Source organism: Pogona vitticeps, chromosome 1, assembly GCF_051106095.1.
Source record: "Pogona vitticeps strain Pit_001003342236 chromosome 1, PviZW2.1, whole genome shotgun sequence".
Lineage (NCBI taxonomy): Eukaryota > Metazoa > Chordata > Lepidosauria > Squamata > Agamidae > Pogona > Pogona vitticeps.
Genome location: NC_135783.1, coordinates 233,624,910 through 233,642,754, shown reverse-complemented (window position 1 = coordinate 233,642,754; position 17,845 = coordinate 233,624,910). Strand labels below are relative to the sequence as shown.

Genomic DNA, 17,845 nt, shown 5'->3' with positions numbered 1-17,845 from the left:
AGAAGGACCCTATTTCTGTCCCTCTTTACTTTTGCTTGTCTTTTGTGATTAACAAGTTCATCAGTCATCCACTGAGGGGTTTCTTTCTTTCTTCTTCTTCTGACTACAAGCATTCTCTTCCTTGTATGTGTTAATTTGTGGTTTAATGTGATGTGTTATGTGCCATGAAGTCTGGACTGACTTATAGCAACCCTAAGAAGGTAAGTGAGGTACTTTAGTAGTTTTACCAGTTCCATGCCGTCCAATGAATGTCTACTGCTGAGTTGGAATTCAAGCCCAGGTCTCCCATGTCCTTGTACATCACTTAGTTTATTGCTCTGACAGAAGGATGGAGATAAGCTCAAGCCTCCTCTCACTTTTTTCAGGTAGAAGACATCCGAGTCAGGTTTTAAAAGGTAGTGCAAATCTTGGATTTAAAATCATAGGAGTTCCATTCAAATTTGTGGATCCTGACCTCCCTGAAGGTTCAGGGTAAACATTCAGGAAAACTGCCACTACCCTGAGCTGTGATTAGGGATGGGAATTTTGGATTTCTCAGACTACAGATCCCATCATTCTACATTCTGGGAGTTTTCTCTGAAAGACATAAATGTGGCTCACCTGGGAGAAAGGCCTAAACAGGAAAGCTTTAAGGCCTAGTTCCACTCAAGCTTTCTGCTCCTGCCCTGGTGGTAACTGGGAGTTTCCTTTCTGGACACGAAGCTAGACAGAGTTAGGCCTAGCTAAGTCTCAGAGCTTTCCAGTTTTGGCCTTTCTCCTACATGAGCCACATTCAGGTGTTTATATGTCAGGCAGAAATCCCAGAATGGAGAATTATGAGGTTTGTGGTCCAAGAAATCGTAAAAACTCATCCCTATTTATTTGTGGTCACAGTTAGAGAGGAATGGGAGAACCAGGCTGCAGCTAGATCCAGTCGTCTCAGATGAAAATTTTTTACAATTTACCCAAGACACTGTTGTACAGATTGCAATCTTTTGTAGACATAGAACTCTCAGCCTATCTTTTTCTATTTATGCAGAGTCTCTGATAAATTAGGAAGATAAAAGAGCAGAGTCTGCACTTTGGCATGGCTACTTATCCCTGGGCCAAATATATCTTGAAATATTTTTTTCAGGGCAATCTCGAGTTGAAACATAATGTTAAGAAAATAGTCAAGGCAGCAACCTTTCGTGTATATGCTTACGTCTGCAGCATGCAGTTTAGTAGTTAAGCTCAGAAAATGGCTGTGTCAGGCTGTAGATAGATTTGCTGAAACCATGACAAGCTAACTCTAGATCCCAAACCAATTGTACTTACAGAGTCTTCAGAGCCACAGGTGTAAAACAAACAATGTAACTTTTGGAACTGACTTGCCCCTGGTTGAGAAATCAATCACCATAGATACTGTCAGTAGCATATGACTCCAAAAAAACTTTTACCTCCAAAGGTTACACACTTGTTTAGCTAGACAAGGAGATATGACTACAAAGTTATTTGGAGAGTCTCTAGAAGTAGTTCAAGCAGATACTAAAGATAAAAAGAAAGAGCTTCCCATGAGACAACGGAAGAAAGCGATCTAATAAAACATTTTATTATTCTCAATCCTCATATAAATCAGGAGACAACAAAGGCCCTAGATCTCAGTAGCTGGACAGAGAATACCAATCTAGATAAATTCCAGATCAATAATTCTTCACCTCATCCTGCAGGCTGGGTGAGACCTACAAAACCAAGCCCATTCTCCTGAGGAATGGGGTAGTGGTGAAGGGGCCATTTCAAAGTCAGAGGAAGTGGGTTACGGATGTCTGTTTTTGTTGTTGATGTTGTTGTTGTTTGTTTGGTTTTGACTATCATGAACCTGGGAATGTTATAGCTTCATATCCTGATGGAGGAAGTAGGATTAGAATGCAGGTTTGCCGCATGTTTTAAAACGGTGCCTGCTTCTTTGTCACTTGTTTTGTGTGACAAGATGGCATCTGAAATGCAGAAGATGAATCCGGAGGTATCCTCATGAAGTTGAGTAGATTTCTATCCACTCTAGTGATGAAGGAAGAGGAAAGTTCTCTATCACACCTTCTGTTTCATCCCTGAATCCCTGACTTCATGCTAGTACAGTGCTTTGGAGATGGAGGGAAGGCTTCATCTTCATCCTCCCTTTCTGCATTCCCCAAGTCACTGGCACACTGGTGAGGTGTCCCCTAGCTGGAGGTTTGACCTCCTTCCTGGCTCATTCCAAAAACAGGATTGAGGGAATGCCTACAACAACAATGGTTAGGAGAATGGATAACCTTCATTATTAGTCACTCCCCTTTGAAAGGTCCTCCCTCTTGGTACCTTCAATGTCCTGCAAGTATTTGAAGGCTGGCATCCTGAAGTTTCACTTTGTGGATCCCACTCTAATACTGGGAGCTGGTACTAGAGTACTCATGGCAGATATGAGATATACTGAAGTCTGTGGTGGTATGCCTCATAGTCACTAGGGCATCACTGAAGAAGCCTGGACTGCTCCCCCACCCTCCGCTGAGACAGCACCTCTTCAGATATCTGGTGAAGGGAGGGTAGAGAATGCAAAGATTGATGAGAGACAGATGGAATGTTTTTATAACTGTATAATAAAGAAAGTGGTTAGTGAATTGAGAAAACTGAATCTCGTCACCTAAGTAGAGCACAGGAGGAAGTAGACTTCACTTCCTGGACTGTCCTCACCCAGCAGAATTGGATCACAGGATTGATTTAAAAACTCTTGCCTTTCAAAGCAAGTGGAAGGGGCAACCCATAGTAAGGGTGCCCTCCTTTCACTGTAGGAGAATTGGAGAGCAATCTGCTACATATGCTATAGCTTTGAGTTCCATGAATGGGTGAAGAATTTGGACTAAATCAGGGGTCTCCAAAATATCGTCCACAGGCCACATCTGGCCCACCTCACCTTTATATCTGGCCCAACGAATGGGCACACATGCATGAGTGCTTGTGCATGCGTGCATACGTGTGCGTCTTCCTTCAGCCCTCAAAAATGTGGAGCATAAATGATGTGGCCCTCCCGCTGAAGTTTGGAGACCCCTGGACTAAACTTACGGCTTCCTCTTGATGTTCAATTCTGTGAAGTGGAATGGGAGAACAGGAGGTAAAAATCATGTACACTTTCCTGAGTTTCTAGGAAATAGGACAGAAATGTAACAAATGACAATTTAACAAAATTACGATGCACCACTCTCTGCGACACCCAGACTGGCTGCACAACATTAAGAAGATTGCCTGGATGTTCCCATCATGTTTTGATGAGATAAATGAAAGACACGAAAAGGTTGGTAATGTACCTGGAAGTGCTCTGGCTTGTCTTCAAACAGCCTCGCAATATACTTATAGTCAGCGTAAGTCCAGTATTGACACACATCGTAATCACAGAATGGGCCAGAAGAGCGAGACGGTTGTCTTCCACTCCAGGCAAGAAACTCTTCAAGGGTAGCCTCCGTATAACTGCATTCCGTTTCAAAGAGAGGAGCTAAAACAATAGAAGAGACCACATTACATGCATACTAAACACAGCACCAATAATAAAGAATAGATAAGCGGAGAAGCCAGCTAGAAGATAAAACAGTATCTTCCTGTCTCATTTCTAATTACCAATTAAAGGCAATACAGACCCACAAATAAAATTACAGCAGGTTGGATGTCTCAGCTGAAAATGCAGCATGTACAACAACAATGACTATACAGTATCAACCCTGAGTGCTCACTGGAAGGACAGATCCTGAAGCTGAGGCTCCAATACCTTGGCCATCTCACGAGAAGAGAAGACTCTCTGGAAAAGACCCTGATGTTGGGAAAATGTGAAGGCAAGAGGAGAAGGGGACGACAGAGGATGAGATGGTTGGACAGTGTTATCGAAGCCACCAACATGAATTTGACCCAACTCCGGGAGGCAGTGGAAGATAGGAGGGCCTGGCATGCTCTGGTCCATGGGTCACGAAGAGTTGGACATGACTTAACGACTAAACAACAACGACAATGACTATAGCTAATTCCTTATAACAGGCAGTTTGCGTTTTTTAAATCCACTTTTGTGCAACAGAAGGATTTTTGTGAGAAAAGTTTGCCTCAGTTGCTTAAGACTTTCTTCTTAAAAAAGTAATTGCAGGAAAAAGAATCTCTTTACATATTTCTCTTCCCAACAACAGTTGCCTCAACATACAAGTGCACTCATGAGGCTCCCAGAACACTCTTGTTTAGTTCTACTGGCCAGCAGGAGTGGATGAACAAACTAAGAACTTATGCAGGGTGGAAAAGTTTATTGTCATATCTCATCTATGAGCACTGAATTCTTGTTCCTTCAATAAGCCAGAGACTGAAGCCATGCTTTAGATTTTGAGTTGAGGGTTGTTGGAAAGTTGATAAGCTAAGGACCAAAAGCTGGTAAAATATTTCTGTAGCCATCATTTCCATATCCAACAACAGTGGAATTGGGACTTGTTTCTCTTCCTTCCGCTTCTGTAGCCCTTTGTGGTGTCAGAAACCTGCCCTGCCAGGGTTCCAGAACACATTTAGTGAGGAATGGAGGGTTATAGGATGTGGGGGGGGGGTAATCACTGATTTTAATGAAAGCAATGGGATCCTGTAGAACTGGATCCTGGTCAAGGTCTGGGTTTGGACAGGCTTTCTGCTTTGATGCAATTTCACTCAAATGCATCCTTGATGTTTATGATCTGGCCTGTTCTGTAATGTATTTATTTCGAACTGAAGTTGTCACTTGCATTAATGTAGTATTGGGGAACTCTTTCATATTTCTAGATATTCATGTTCTATAATTATATTCCTGTCCTACAGAACTTAACAAAAGGACAATGATACTGGACTTTACGAGCCCTTATGGTGGCTAAGAGACCAATACTCCAAGCCTCAAAGAATAAACAATCAGTTTTTAAAAATCATTATTTTATGGTATTGTAGTTCCAAGAAATCAACTTCTGTCTAGGATCCAGAGAGCTGCTTGAGGATGCCAAAAAGTATTTGGCTTTCCCCCCCTTTTGAATATCTGACACTTTGCTTGTCATAAGCTGCTTTTGAAATTCTCTTTGTCTGCCATATGGGGCTGCTGTTGAGAAACAAGATGAAGTTTTCCCGAATTTGTGTGGTTATTTGGATTGGTACCTCTGTTGAATTTTACTTCCCTGCCAAGTGATGTTAGACCAGGTCTGTAACTCCAAACAAAAGATGAGAGGAAGAGAAAATGAATGCAAGGAGCTTCTGCAAGATTGGGTATTAGCAGAGAAGTCCAGTTCACACCATATGGATGTGGCAATGAGTGTGTTTTCTGTGATGGATTTCTAAATAAATAATCTGAAGCTCAGTTTGGACTACTAGCAGCAGACTCATCTTTCGAAAAATGCTTCTCTTTTCGTTGATCTCAGCGATCAGCATTATTAACCTTGCAAATGGAGATACTGAGCATGTCAGAGTTTTAACAGTGTGGGACTTGTAAACTATCATACGTGTCAGAATTTCAGCATATGGGAATTTAAGTGCATGCAGTATATAGAGAGTCTTTTGTCCTGTTGCCCTAAGGGGATGTATAAAATACAAGAAAACATTGGAGGACCATCCATATATAATATCCTATCTAGAAAACAGATTGTGTTGTTAATTCCTCTAACATAAATGTCTAAATGTATCCACTGCTGGTTACATAAAATTTCAGTTACCTCTTCCTGAATCACAACTGAAGCATGCAGTAATTCCCTTGATGAGCATATAAAAAGTACCATTATATAGTATCTTTTCCCTTTTATGCCATAAAAAAAGGTCTTTAAGTAGCCATTTGGGAAAGCAGTTTATTCTCAAAGCTGCGGTTTCTTTTAAATATGGCCAAACGTATGCAAGTGTTGTCACTGTATTTTGTGAATTAACTCTGCAGTCAATTCTGTGAGAGGCGTGGGCATTCACCCTTCCTGTATATTTCATTAATACATGCAGCTTGACCATACTTGCCTATTCAGTAGGGTGACTAGATGAAAAAGGGGAGAGGCTTCCTGTACCTTCAATAGACAGATGTTTGGAAGAGGAAATTCCAGCAGATATGGCATGCATTAAAAGTTACAACAGCTGAAATAGCTCCTTCTAAGTACTGCATTTTTCTGTGTATAAGACATGCCCTCCCTTTTCTAATCCAAAATTAAGAAATCTAAGTGGGGCTTAGCAAGGGTGGGGGGAAAGGGATCAAAGTGCTGCAGGATAGCGTTGAGCCCTGCTTTCCCCTCCACTTGTTTTTGTTCTCTCCTCAGCTTACTTCCATGTATAAGACGACCCTCAATTTTTAGTTTAAAGATTTTAGACAAAAGTATAGTCTTATACATGGAAAAATATGGTAACTATTAAGGATACAGAAACATGGTGCTTTATTTAATCTAGCCATCCTGCTATGCTATAAAGATGCATGAACCTTCAGAGACAAGTAGCCAAAACCATCATTTACACCATAAAATCCATATTCAAAAAACAGGAACCCACTTCCCTTTGAGGTTCAAGAGGCCCAGCAAATTTCAGAAGCCAGGAAAACATTTTCAACAAAACCTCTGTGAAATACTTGGGAACTTTGTAGCTTCTCAGAATGCATTGGTTTTGTCTCCACCCCTCTCCCCAAAGGGTTAACTCTTATTTGTGAGCATTTAAGTGCAGTTAAGAGAACAAAAATAAGAACAGGCCTTTCCTTTAAAATATTCTCAGTGACAAGGGCAGTTTTAATGATGGGCAAAATAGCTCTCTGAAGAAGGCTTTTTAGAAATTACATTTAGAGGGCAGATGGTTTAAATCCAGAATATTCCTCCTACAGCAGCAATAGGTAATTTTCCTTTTAAAATCTCCCAGTGGAGAGTGAAGGGGACAGATATACTAGGGGAAAAAATAACAACAGCTGCCTGTCCTCTCCCCAAGGAGTGTCCAATCCAAATTAGGTCCTGACATGTTCAATTAGTTTAAAAAAAAACAAAACACTCCATAGCCTGTGAGGGCTTCCAGAGAAATGTACAGCAACAGAAAGATAAAAACGTTATTCTAAAAACAGATAAGATAAAAACCAATTTTTTACAAAAAAACAACCTCTTTTTAAAAAAACCATACCAACTTTTTTCCCAACCAAAAAGAAATCTTTAGTTACAGGTGACCTATTCAATGTAGCACATACAGTGGTGCCCCGCATAGCGAGGTTAATCCGTTCCGGATTAACCTTCGTTATGGGGAAACATCACTATACGGAACGGGAAAAACCATTGTTCCTAATGGGCACAAAACTCACCATTCTGCGATGTTTCCCCATAGCGGCAGCCATTTTCGCGCCCTCGGTAAGCGAGGGCAGGGCGCGAAAATGCTGCGCGGGGCCATTTCAGGTGTCCGGCAGCCATTTTGGAACCGCCAGACAGCTGATTCCCCACTCCAGGAGTCCGAGCATGGCTGGGAAACCGGGCGCAGGGCAGCTCCAAGCAGCAGCGGGGGCAGGGAGGGTGGGGGGGTCCGGATGGATTCCAGTGCTTTGCCTGGAAGCCATCCAGATCCCCCTGCCCCCGCCGCCACCGGGAGCCGCACCGCCCGCCTATCCCAGCCATGCTGGGACTCCCTGGAACAGCTGAGGGGCGGTGGTTTGAAGCCCAGACGCCCGCCCCTCAGCTGTTCCAAAAGGCAGGGGTTTGGGCTGCACCGGCAGAAGCCCTTCTCCCGGAGCAGCCCAAACCCACACCTTTTGGAACAGCTGAGGGGCGGGCGTCTGGGCTTCAAACCACCGCCCCTCAGCTGTTCCAAAAGGCAGGGGATTGGGCTGCACCGGCAGAAGCCCTTCTCCTGGAGCAGCCCAAACCGCCGTCTTTTGGAACAGATGAGGGGCGTGCGTTTGAGCTTCAAACCACCGCCCCTCAGCTGTTCCAAAAGGCAGGGGATTGGGCTGCACCGGCAGAAGCCCTTCTCCTGGAGCAGCCCAAACCACCGTCTTTTGGAACAGCTGAGGGGCGGTGGTTTGAAGCTCAAACGCACGCCCCTCAGCTGTTCCAAAAGGCAGGGGATTGGGCTGCACCGGCAGAAGCCCTTCTCCTGGAGCAGCCCAAATCGCCGTCTTTTGGAACAGCTGAGGGGCGGGAGTTTGGGCTGCTCCCGGAGAAGCGCTTCTCTGCTAGTAGCCCAAACGCCCGACGGTCAGCTGTTCTAAAAAGCGAGCCTTTGCGCTGCTCCCGAGGAAGTGCTTCCCCGCGAGCAGCGCAAAGCCCATTTTTTTGGAACAGCTGACCAGCGGGGCCTTTGCCATGATCGTGGGGGAGCGCTCCCCCGCGATCATCGCAAAGGGAGTTGTCCCCATAGGGGCCATCGCAAAGCGATCGCTCTTGCGATGGACTTTAGTCCATCGTAATGCGATTTCATCGTTAAATGGAGCGATCACTATGCGAGGCACCACTGTATTGTAATTCTGAGACTTAGTGGCACTTTTTACCAGAAGAAAGAGAAGGAGACTACCTTTGCTTAACTCTTGTATTGCCTGGCACCACTTCTTTCACAATTCCAACCAGTCCCCAAATATTCAGAACAGCTTTTTCGACATTACAGAGCATGCAGGAGGCGAGAATGATCAGAAAATGCCTGCCACACCCTTCCTCCACAGGAGTATTCCAGAAGTGAAATCCTCTTCACAAGAACTCTGGATCCAACCCAAAATGTTTTGCTGGAGAAGTGAAGGAACAGTTCATGTAAAGAAAGATGGACTGACTATCACTCACAACTATCAAGGAAGCCCAATATAATATTACCCAGTAAGAAAAATTATTATGAACTCGGACAGGGCAGTATTATTATTATTATTATTTATTTAATTTATATCCCGCCTATCTAGTCGCGGTGGACTACTCTAGCCCCCCCCCCAAAAAAAGCCAATAATAAAATCAAAGCTTATACAGTAGTAGCATAGATTGTGGAGTTTCATAAAAGGGAGAAGTGCCAGAAAAAGTAGCGGGATGTTTGCTCCTGCTGTCAGAAGGAATAAGAAGGCCACATTTTGTTACATTTCAATAGTCTAAACTCCTAGTTTCTCTACAACTGTTCTCTTCTTCCTTCTCCATATCCCCTTTCTCCTTCTGAAGCCACCTGTTTTACAGTTTTAATTTCTGAATTGTGAAGTTTCATAAAGGAAATGTTACACTTGGTATGAAAGCTGTAGACAGTTTTAAGGACTCCACTGCAGCAAGAGTGTAAAAATAGACCTAAAATAGATAACAAGCCTCATGGCACAGGTGGTTAAATTGCTGTACTGTAGCCAAAATTCTTCTCACGACCAGGGCTCAATCCCAGGTAGCTGGCTCAAAGTTCACTCAGCGTTCACTCCTTACGAGGTTAGTAAATTGAGTACCCAGCTTGCTGCGGTGGGAGGGGCAATGCGTAGCCTGCACAATTACATTGTAAACTGCCAAGTGCTTTAAGTGCTTGGAAAATTGTGAAGAGATGGAATTAATTGCTATTTCTGTTGGCATAGTGCAGTAATGCAATACTATACAGTGGTACCTCACTAGACAATGATAATCTGCTCCACTGAAATTACTGTTTAGCGAAATCATTGTCTAGCGAAAAGCATTTCCCCATTGGAATGCACTGAAACATGTTTAATGCGTTCCAATGGGGAAAAATCATCGTTGTCTAGCGAAGATCGACCATAGGAGAGCCGCTTTGCGAACTGCCGATCAGCTGTTTAAACTGCTGTCTTGTGAAGCTTAGGTCCTGAAAACACCTGTTTTGCGAGCGCGGAGGGAGCTGTCAAAATCATCGTCCAGCGAAAATCGGTTTGAGAAGCAGCGACTAAACATTGTCCAGAGAAATTCCCCCACAGGAATCACTGTTTTGCAAATCACTATAGCGATCGCAAAAATATCTAGCGAAAAAAAACGTCATGCGGGGTAACTATCTAGTGAGGCACCACTTGTATATACATTGATTGTATGTGAGATCTGAAATGTGGAACTAGGAAGGAGGAGCTAAGAAGTATATAAAAAGCCTACATTTGTATGAATTGAACTCCTCCACCCTCTCTTTCACTAACTCCCCCCCCACAACTCCTCCCTTTACTGTGTACAGAAGGAGGATGGGGTGGAGTGTTTTCCCCAGCATCATGGCACATTTTTCCTGGGGTTAATTGGAGATCTTCATTTCTCATCAGAGCTAACTTTTCCACCAGAAAAAAAATGTATGGGATCATATCTTGGACCGAAACCATTGTTACCGGGAAAAGCAAATTGGAAGGAGCTGCATGAATGGCAATGACAGAACAATCATTTATCCTTCATTCAAACAACTCATGTACAGCTGCTTAAATATGGACGCCTTTCATTCTTACAAGCCAGTCAGTGTTCTGAGGGCATCCATTCCTCATTGCTCCGACTGCATGGGAATTGCTGCCATCAGAATCTCATTTATTTATTCTAATTTCCTTCAGGCAAAAGAACAAACTCCTATCACTGTCATTTCCTATTAACCAGCTTGGATGGCAGTTCTTTCCATCCAGCTCACTATCATATTTATTGGAGAAGAACATGAGATGAATGCGGGAGGTCAGCCACACACAGCACTCCGAACTGAGTTTCAAGTTATATTAAAATCTCCTCCAGAAGCTACAGTGCATCCCAAAGAGGACCAAAAGCTTCCCTATCCTTGATCTAAACTTTTGACTGTTTGCATCTGTCCCAAGTGTACATTTTGTACATCTGGTAAGGTACAAGAGTAAGACCTAGAGCACACACAGTTTGACCTAGACTTTGAATTGTTGCATCCATTTCTTCAATAGCACTATACAATTGCCCTTGATGTACAACCAAGAATACATAGCACATCATACAGCTAAAACATGAAATGAGAAGTTACACAAAAGGCGCTGAATTGTTACTGAAGAAAACTAATGTATCTGAAATATTTTGAGAAGAACAATACTCCCACAACACTGCTTGTTCTCAGGAAAATAAAGGCAAACACATGAAAAGTTAAGAAAGATTAAACCTCTCAGTTTGGATGTCTTACGTGAGAAATTCTAATATTAATGGCATAGGCAAAGGCTGTATTGCTTGGTTTCATGATCTTCAAAGCAGAGACTGAATTAATTCATCTCTGATTCAGCAAGAAATGCAAAATTATTCATTAGGTGCAGAGTGAATAATTAAAAGCTATTACTAGTACAGTCAGCCGATGATAATGGAATACGTAAATCAGAAAAAATGCAGTTATCTTGGAAACATCAGTTTTCTTAAGAATAGAAGAAAGAACCAAGAGGACAGATGTGTCCTTCACAAAAAGAGCATATTAATACTCTGTGCAGTTTCTGTAAACTATACATTTTTCAAGGGTAACATTTTCTTGCTGGGAAAAAAAACATACAATTACTTTATAATCAGGGTGAGTTGAAGAAGATTGTAAGATACAGTCAACTTGTTTTAGCACACAATAGTATTGTACCTCAAGAAATGCAGATTGCCCTTTAGACTGGATTTTTGCAATAAGGGAGGGGAAGACTTTGACCTTAAGCCTGAAACTTTTTCCAGACCTGAACTCATCCTTGTGATCTGAAAGCTGTTATCAGATAGGGGTTATCAAATACACTGAATGCAGTTGAAGCTCTCTATGATAATCATGTCAAACTCTTTTTGCAGTTTTTAAGAAAGACACCTAAAGGATTCTGGAGCTACCACTTGCAGTATTATTTCGTCTCCTTTCATACATCAAACATATCTGTTTTATGCACTAAAAGGTTCCTGAGCTACAGATTTATTAACTGATATACAGTGGTGCCTCGCAGAACGGGTGCCTCGTAGAGCGATCAATTCGCTCTACGAGGCCGTTTTTGCGATCACAAATGCAATCGCAAAACGGTGCCCGTATAGGCGGGAAATCGCAGCGCGAAGGTCGGTAAGCTGCTCGCTTACCGACCTTCGCTTTGCGACCCGACAATCAGCTGTCCGGCGGGTCCAAAATGGCCGCCGGAACAGCCGAAAGGGGCCGGGGCGCAGTGTTTTCACGCCCTTGGTAAGCAAGGGGAGGGCTTGAAAACGCTGCGTGCAGCCATTTCGGGGCTTCCGGCAGCGTTTTCACGCCCTCCCCTTGCTTACCAAGGGCGCAAAAACGCTGCGCCCGGCCCCTTTTGGCTGTTCCGGCGGCCATTTTGGACCCGCCAGACAGTTGATCGCAGCCATTTTCGCGCCCTCGTTCTGCGAGGGGAGGGCGCGAAAATGGCTGCCGGCATCGCTGTACGGTAAGTAAACGTGCCGATTGGAACACATTAAACATAGTTTAATGCATTTCAATGGCCTTTTTACTTCCGTACAGCGATGTTTTACACAGCGAGGATTAATCCGGAACGGGTTAACCTCGCTGTGCGAGGCACCACTGTAGATAGAATTCAGTAACATATTGGAATGGACAGCAATGTCAGAACACATTCCCCTTCCCCCCTGCAGCCCCCTCTTATGTGCCACAGAGCTTCAGAGGAGAAGAAAGGGAAGAGGTTGGAAGGACCACAGTCTCCCACATGAGTCTTCCCAGGCACTGAGATTGTCGAGGAAAGCCTTTCTCTTGATTCTGAATCCTCATACCTTCTAAGCCACCACTAGTACAGTTTTGAGTACCATTCATGTGAGGTGTGAGATATGGACTGAATAAATTAAAAAGCCTGCTTACAAACTCTGTGAGAATATGCCAGGCATTAACAAAACAATAAAAATAATAATAAAAAAAGAAGACAAAAATGTTATGGCACACCTAAAAAACTAACTGCTATATCTTAATGTGAGCCTTCGTGGACAAGTCCACTTCTTCAGACACACTGTGTGAAAGCAAAGTGGAAGCAAAGTTTATCGTCCAGTCTCTTACCTGCTACAAAACAAACAAAATACAAAACAAAACACTGGATCTGTATCAAAACCTCTCAAAGAGAATGGGCAAGGGATGCTTCAGCTCGATATTGCCCTTTTTTTATGTAGCCACAATACTGCAGCATTCCCCAAAGCTGTGGTGAGAGTATAGAAGCTGGGGGAGGGGAAAACAATATGTGTTATGGCACAGTAGCGATGGCATTTACATTGCTGATGCAAATGGTCCCTGAACACAAATTCCACTGCATCTTTTGTGAAATAATTTCAAATAATTTTACAGAAGTAAAGCAAAATGTTTATATCTCAATAGGTTTTATGTACTCTGGAACATAACACTCCCCAGTTATTCAATTTATCTTCATTGCGCTGTAGTCTGCTTAAATATGCTTGGCCCCACAACAAAACCCTGAGGCACCTGGCGTCCAGAGGCTTCCTGGCTCAGCTGCCACACAATCAAGGCTAGGAAAGTTACTGCTGTGGGATTCTCCAGTGCTACAGGGCAAATCTGGGCTGTCTTGCACACCAAGCTCTGCACATAACCAACAAATAGATGTGTGACTATTAAGAGCAGTTGCAGCAAACTCTGGTAAACAGGATATGGTATCCTGCTCCCCGTAGGAGAAACCATGTGACGGCTCTGAAAATGAAATTGCGTTAATGTTAGTGAGTCATGTGAGCTCCCAATATCTACTATGTCTGCCATTTACCAATGTTCATGAGATACTACAGAGAGCTTCCAAAATGACTGACAACTGTTCTGAACAATACCAGGGTTAGCACAGACGTCTTCAGCATGAAGCCGCAGCATTTGTTCCCAGAGACACTTACTTGTGCTTCTAGATCTACTGTATAATTACATACACAGTCATATTACTGTACGTTTTACAGAATATGTACAAGCCATCACTTTTTGCAGTGTCCATGCAAAGAAAATGCCTTTTGGGTCTACAATGAACTGCATAATACAATAATGATATATCCACATACAGTATACCACACACCAACATCCAGCAATGTCATATGATTCAGAAAGCCAGTTGGTTGGTAAGTCTATGCTAAAGAAAATACATCATGACTTGGTTGAAAGAACCAATAACTATCTGCTGGTTTCTAGACATAATGTATATGTTTTCAACCTTCAAAGTTTACATCATCATTAAAAGATCTTGTCCTATGTTCCACTACCAATCTGAACTTAAAACTGGGGTTTCAAGAGAAGGGCTTTCTTTTTGGTGGTGGCACCCATTTTGGGGGATTCTGCCTAGGAATATTTCAAGTCTGCCTTCTTCTACCATTACAGAACTAGACATAGCCATTTTCCAGCAGAATTCCTTTGGGATGAACTGAGTGCTTAGACTTTTTCCTTAAACAGTAGCAAAAGCCACTTTTGGGAACTATGCTGGTACTATGCCTGATGAATTATTTCATTTCATTTTAAAACCAAATTTTATTTTTTCATGTTTAGGAAGACTGATATGACTGTAAGTTATCTCACAGATGTTCTCATGGACTGAAGGATGGGGCAAATGTTTTAAAAAATAAGAAAATATCTATGCAAGGATAAATTACAAACAAAATTATATGTTTTATTTAATCTTTCTCTACCTTTGTTCACGTCCTCCTTTCCTATTCTAAAAAGTATTTTCTTTCCACCCAATAGCTTAGCAAGGTAGGATGCGTTCCACTGAAGTCCTGGCCAGTCAGAAGCCATGTTGCAGAAGATTGCAGGCGTCTTCAGGGACATCAAGATTTCGTTTGCTTCTTCTGGTGTAAAAGGTTTGATTTTGCTACCTACAACATGAAAGAGATTTTGATGAAAGGATCAATTGCATATGAATAGTTATCTGCCATCTCCTGTGGGACTGAAAACAAAAATGACTAAACTCTCTTGATTGATTCCCCACTACCAATGCACTTCAAACATTTTGTGTCATCAAATTTTTGTTGCAATTCTCCCAGGGTCATTTTTATACTAAATAGGAATTTAAAGTGGTGCTTTAACATCTAGAATATAAATATCTTGGTAAATATTTATGATTTCCTAATGTGCAGCATAGCCCGAGTGCTTTATAATTAGCCTGACATTAATCACACGTCTCCTAATTGACAAGTGTTAAAAGGACACATTTTGTGACAAATGTAATTTTACTCCAGAGCGGGAATCCCCCCCCCCATTCAGACAAACACTTCCTTTAAACAAACAAACAAAAAAGGTAAAGGGTGTCAGAAAGTCGCCATGTGACTAATTTTATCTAATTACACTAATTTTAGCTAATAAGATAAGATAGCTTTTTAAAAAGAAAAATACTCTTTTTTAGCATGACGTTTAAAAGAAGAAGAAAAAGAGAAGAGGGCCATGCCAAGGACTATGCTAATTCCAGATTTCAGTTTAGCCCTGAGATTTATAGGCCCACTGAAACTGTCAACCTGAAATGTTGGCAGCCTTGGATAAACTGCAGGTTTACAACAACTGCCCTTAAGGGACATGTTAATAGGAAGGAACTGGTTTTTTTTAATATAACAAATGTAACAGTTGCACAGAATAAAAGATAGCAGACCACATGCAGAGGATTGTAAAACAAAAACAGAAACAAAAAACACATCTCCCCAACATTGATTCATCACCTCAGCTCAAAATGTTTTACAAATAGGAATTTTTAGAATGATATGGAAACTTGTCCTGTTTTCTTCACCTTTCCTGGGTCCTTTTTAAGGAGAAAGGTGGGATAGGAATGTTTTAATTAAATAAACAATAAATAAATTCCTCCCTACATCACTAAAAAAAAAAGCAATGGCACCTTCAAGACTAATGATCTGTCAATCTTTAAGGTCCCTCAACTCTTTTGTCCTTATTTATTTTCCACACATAGTGAAACAGACATCTACGGCTACTACGTAAAAAAAGTGGGGGCGGGAGAGAGAGTTATTCTAGATGAAAAACCTACAGAACAATCCCCCTCCCCTTCCTATTTTAAAGGTGTTACATGGATGTAGCTTTATTCGTATGTTTATTTATTTTGTCAAAATACTGCAAATTCATCAGATATTTCAAGGAAAGGTAGCTCCTGCATGTGTAGTCAACAAACAACTATCAGATTGAAGGAAAGGAACGTAAGTATATATCAAAGCAAAAGAAGGAAACAGTAGGGCTGGAATCATCAGAAGACTAAGAATAGTTTAAAAACATCAAGACAGATCATTGATGGATAATCCATTGCAGACAGAATCACATGTGAGTAGGCAATCTTTCAAACAATCTTTAGTTTCTTAAACATTGACCAGAATCATGTAAAGTTTGTGCAAGACAACACTGTTAACAGTGGCTAACTGGTAACGTGCTTGAGGGCACTTCAGCAATGTAGTCAGGCATCTAAGCAGGCATGCAACCAAGATATGCATTTCTATTAATTGCAATCAGCCACAGCAAGCTATGCAAACCTTAGGTGAACACCAAAAGGATTCTGGCCAATAAAACCAGCCCTTCAAGTTATGCTCAAACACAATCAGCTAGAAAATAAAGTTTTTTCAACTGTGAAACCCAATGTGGTGTAGCAGATAGTGACAGACAAGAGACTGGGGTTGAATTCCCACTTGGTCATGGAATTCTATGGAACTGGTAAAACAAGTCCTTAAATATCTCACTTTAGCTTCAAAGCCTTATTAGGGTTGATATAAGTCAATTCCGATTCAATAACACACAATTTCTAGAAATGTCTACACAGAAGTGAATGATAGTAGCCCAATGGAGTTTATACCCTGACAGGTCTTGTACAAGGCTGCAGCCTACGTATATTATTAGTAAAGACTCTGTCTTCTAGATATAAAGATAGTTTGTAAGCATATACATATTTAAGATCATATAAAAGTTTCTAAATAATTCATTAAAACCTATTACAGTGGGATCTTGACTTGAGAACTTAATCCGTATTGGAAGGCGGTTCTCAAGTCAAAAAGTTCTCAGGTCAAATCTGCATTTCCCATAGGAATGCATTGAAAACCATTTGATCCGTATCTGCTCTTTTCCGTCCATAGAAACTAATGGGAAGCTGCTATTCTGCCTTCGACCACTAGAGGGGGATATTTTGTTTCTTTTTTTCTTAGGTCAAGAAAGGTTCAGGGAAGGCAGGGAAAATACAGTCCAGGCAGTACAGTACCAGGCAGTCTGAAGACTGTCTCCCAATCCACTCTCTAAACGCTGGGAGGAGTGAGGAAGCAGACAGGCGCCCTTTTCACTGGCCAACAGTTAACTGAAAGTTCAAATTTTGCACTTTCCCTGCCTCCCACGTGTTTTTTTTTCAGTTCTTAACTCAAATCTAAGTATGTAAGTCAAGTCAATATTTTCCTGAGAGTGGTTCTTAAGTCAAAATGTTCTTAACTCGAGCCGTTCTTAAGTCAAGACCCCACTGTATCATTAACATCTGTATCTTTTCAACTAGTTTAAAATGCATTATTTTGCTAATTTAATTCCAATGGCATCGTTTTTAATGACCAATATTATTAAAAATTGGCCATTTTATAAATTTGTCATTGTCCGATTTCTTAAAAAATGATTGCATTAATGAATTAACTGATTTTGTGACATTTTCTTCCTGTTTTTTTACCATTGATAATTTCTTTTCTTTGTTGATTGAAGTGAACATCTTAAGAGTTCAACCATAACAATGTCAAGCCCTGGATCAAAGATCTGGTACCAGCAGAGGTTCTTCTTTATTCAGCTTTGGTGAATAGGGATATGCATGTACAGGTATGTGTGTGAAACAGTGGCCTTTTTACTCAATGGTTCTACAGGTTGTTTTTTGTGATTTTCTTTCATGGGTATCACTTGACAGTGTGACATTTACAAGACTGAGAAGACACAAACAAGACTCGGAGCTTAGCCTTGTCTCCTGGTATATTCCTTCAAGGCATGAGGGAAAAAGAGAAAAGGTTTCACAGGAACTCTGTACCTTGATATATGCTATTTCATATCCTAACAAAAGGAAATCTGTGCG

At 41.6% G+C, this 17,845-nt stretch overlaps 1 protein-coding gene across 4 annotated transcripts in view; it reads right to left on the bottom strand.

Moving 5' to 3' along the window:
* HSPBAP1 (HSPB1 associated protein 1) overlaps positions 1 to 17,845 on the bottom strand; it is an 89,666-nt gene that overhangs the window by 49,588 nt on the left and 22,233 nt on the right. For 3 of the 4 annotated variants that reach the window (XM_020805941.3, XM_072985228.2, XM_020805949.3), the window contains exons 2-3: positions 14,460 to 14,645; positions 3,297 to 3,481 (exon numbers count right to left, since the gene is read on the bottom strand). In XM_020805941.3, coding sequence (XP_020661600.3) covers positions 3,297 to 3,481; positions 14,460 to 14,645 — 371 coding nt within the window. The remainder of the gene's footprint in view (positions 1 to 3,296; positions 3,482 to 14,459; positions 14,646 to 17,845) is intronic. The other variant, XM_020805959.3, reaches the window with a different exon arrangement.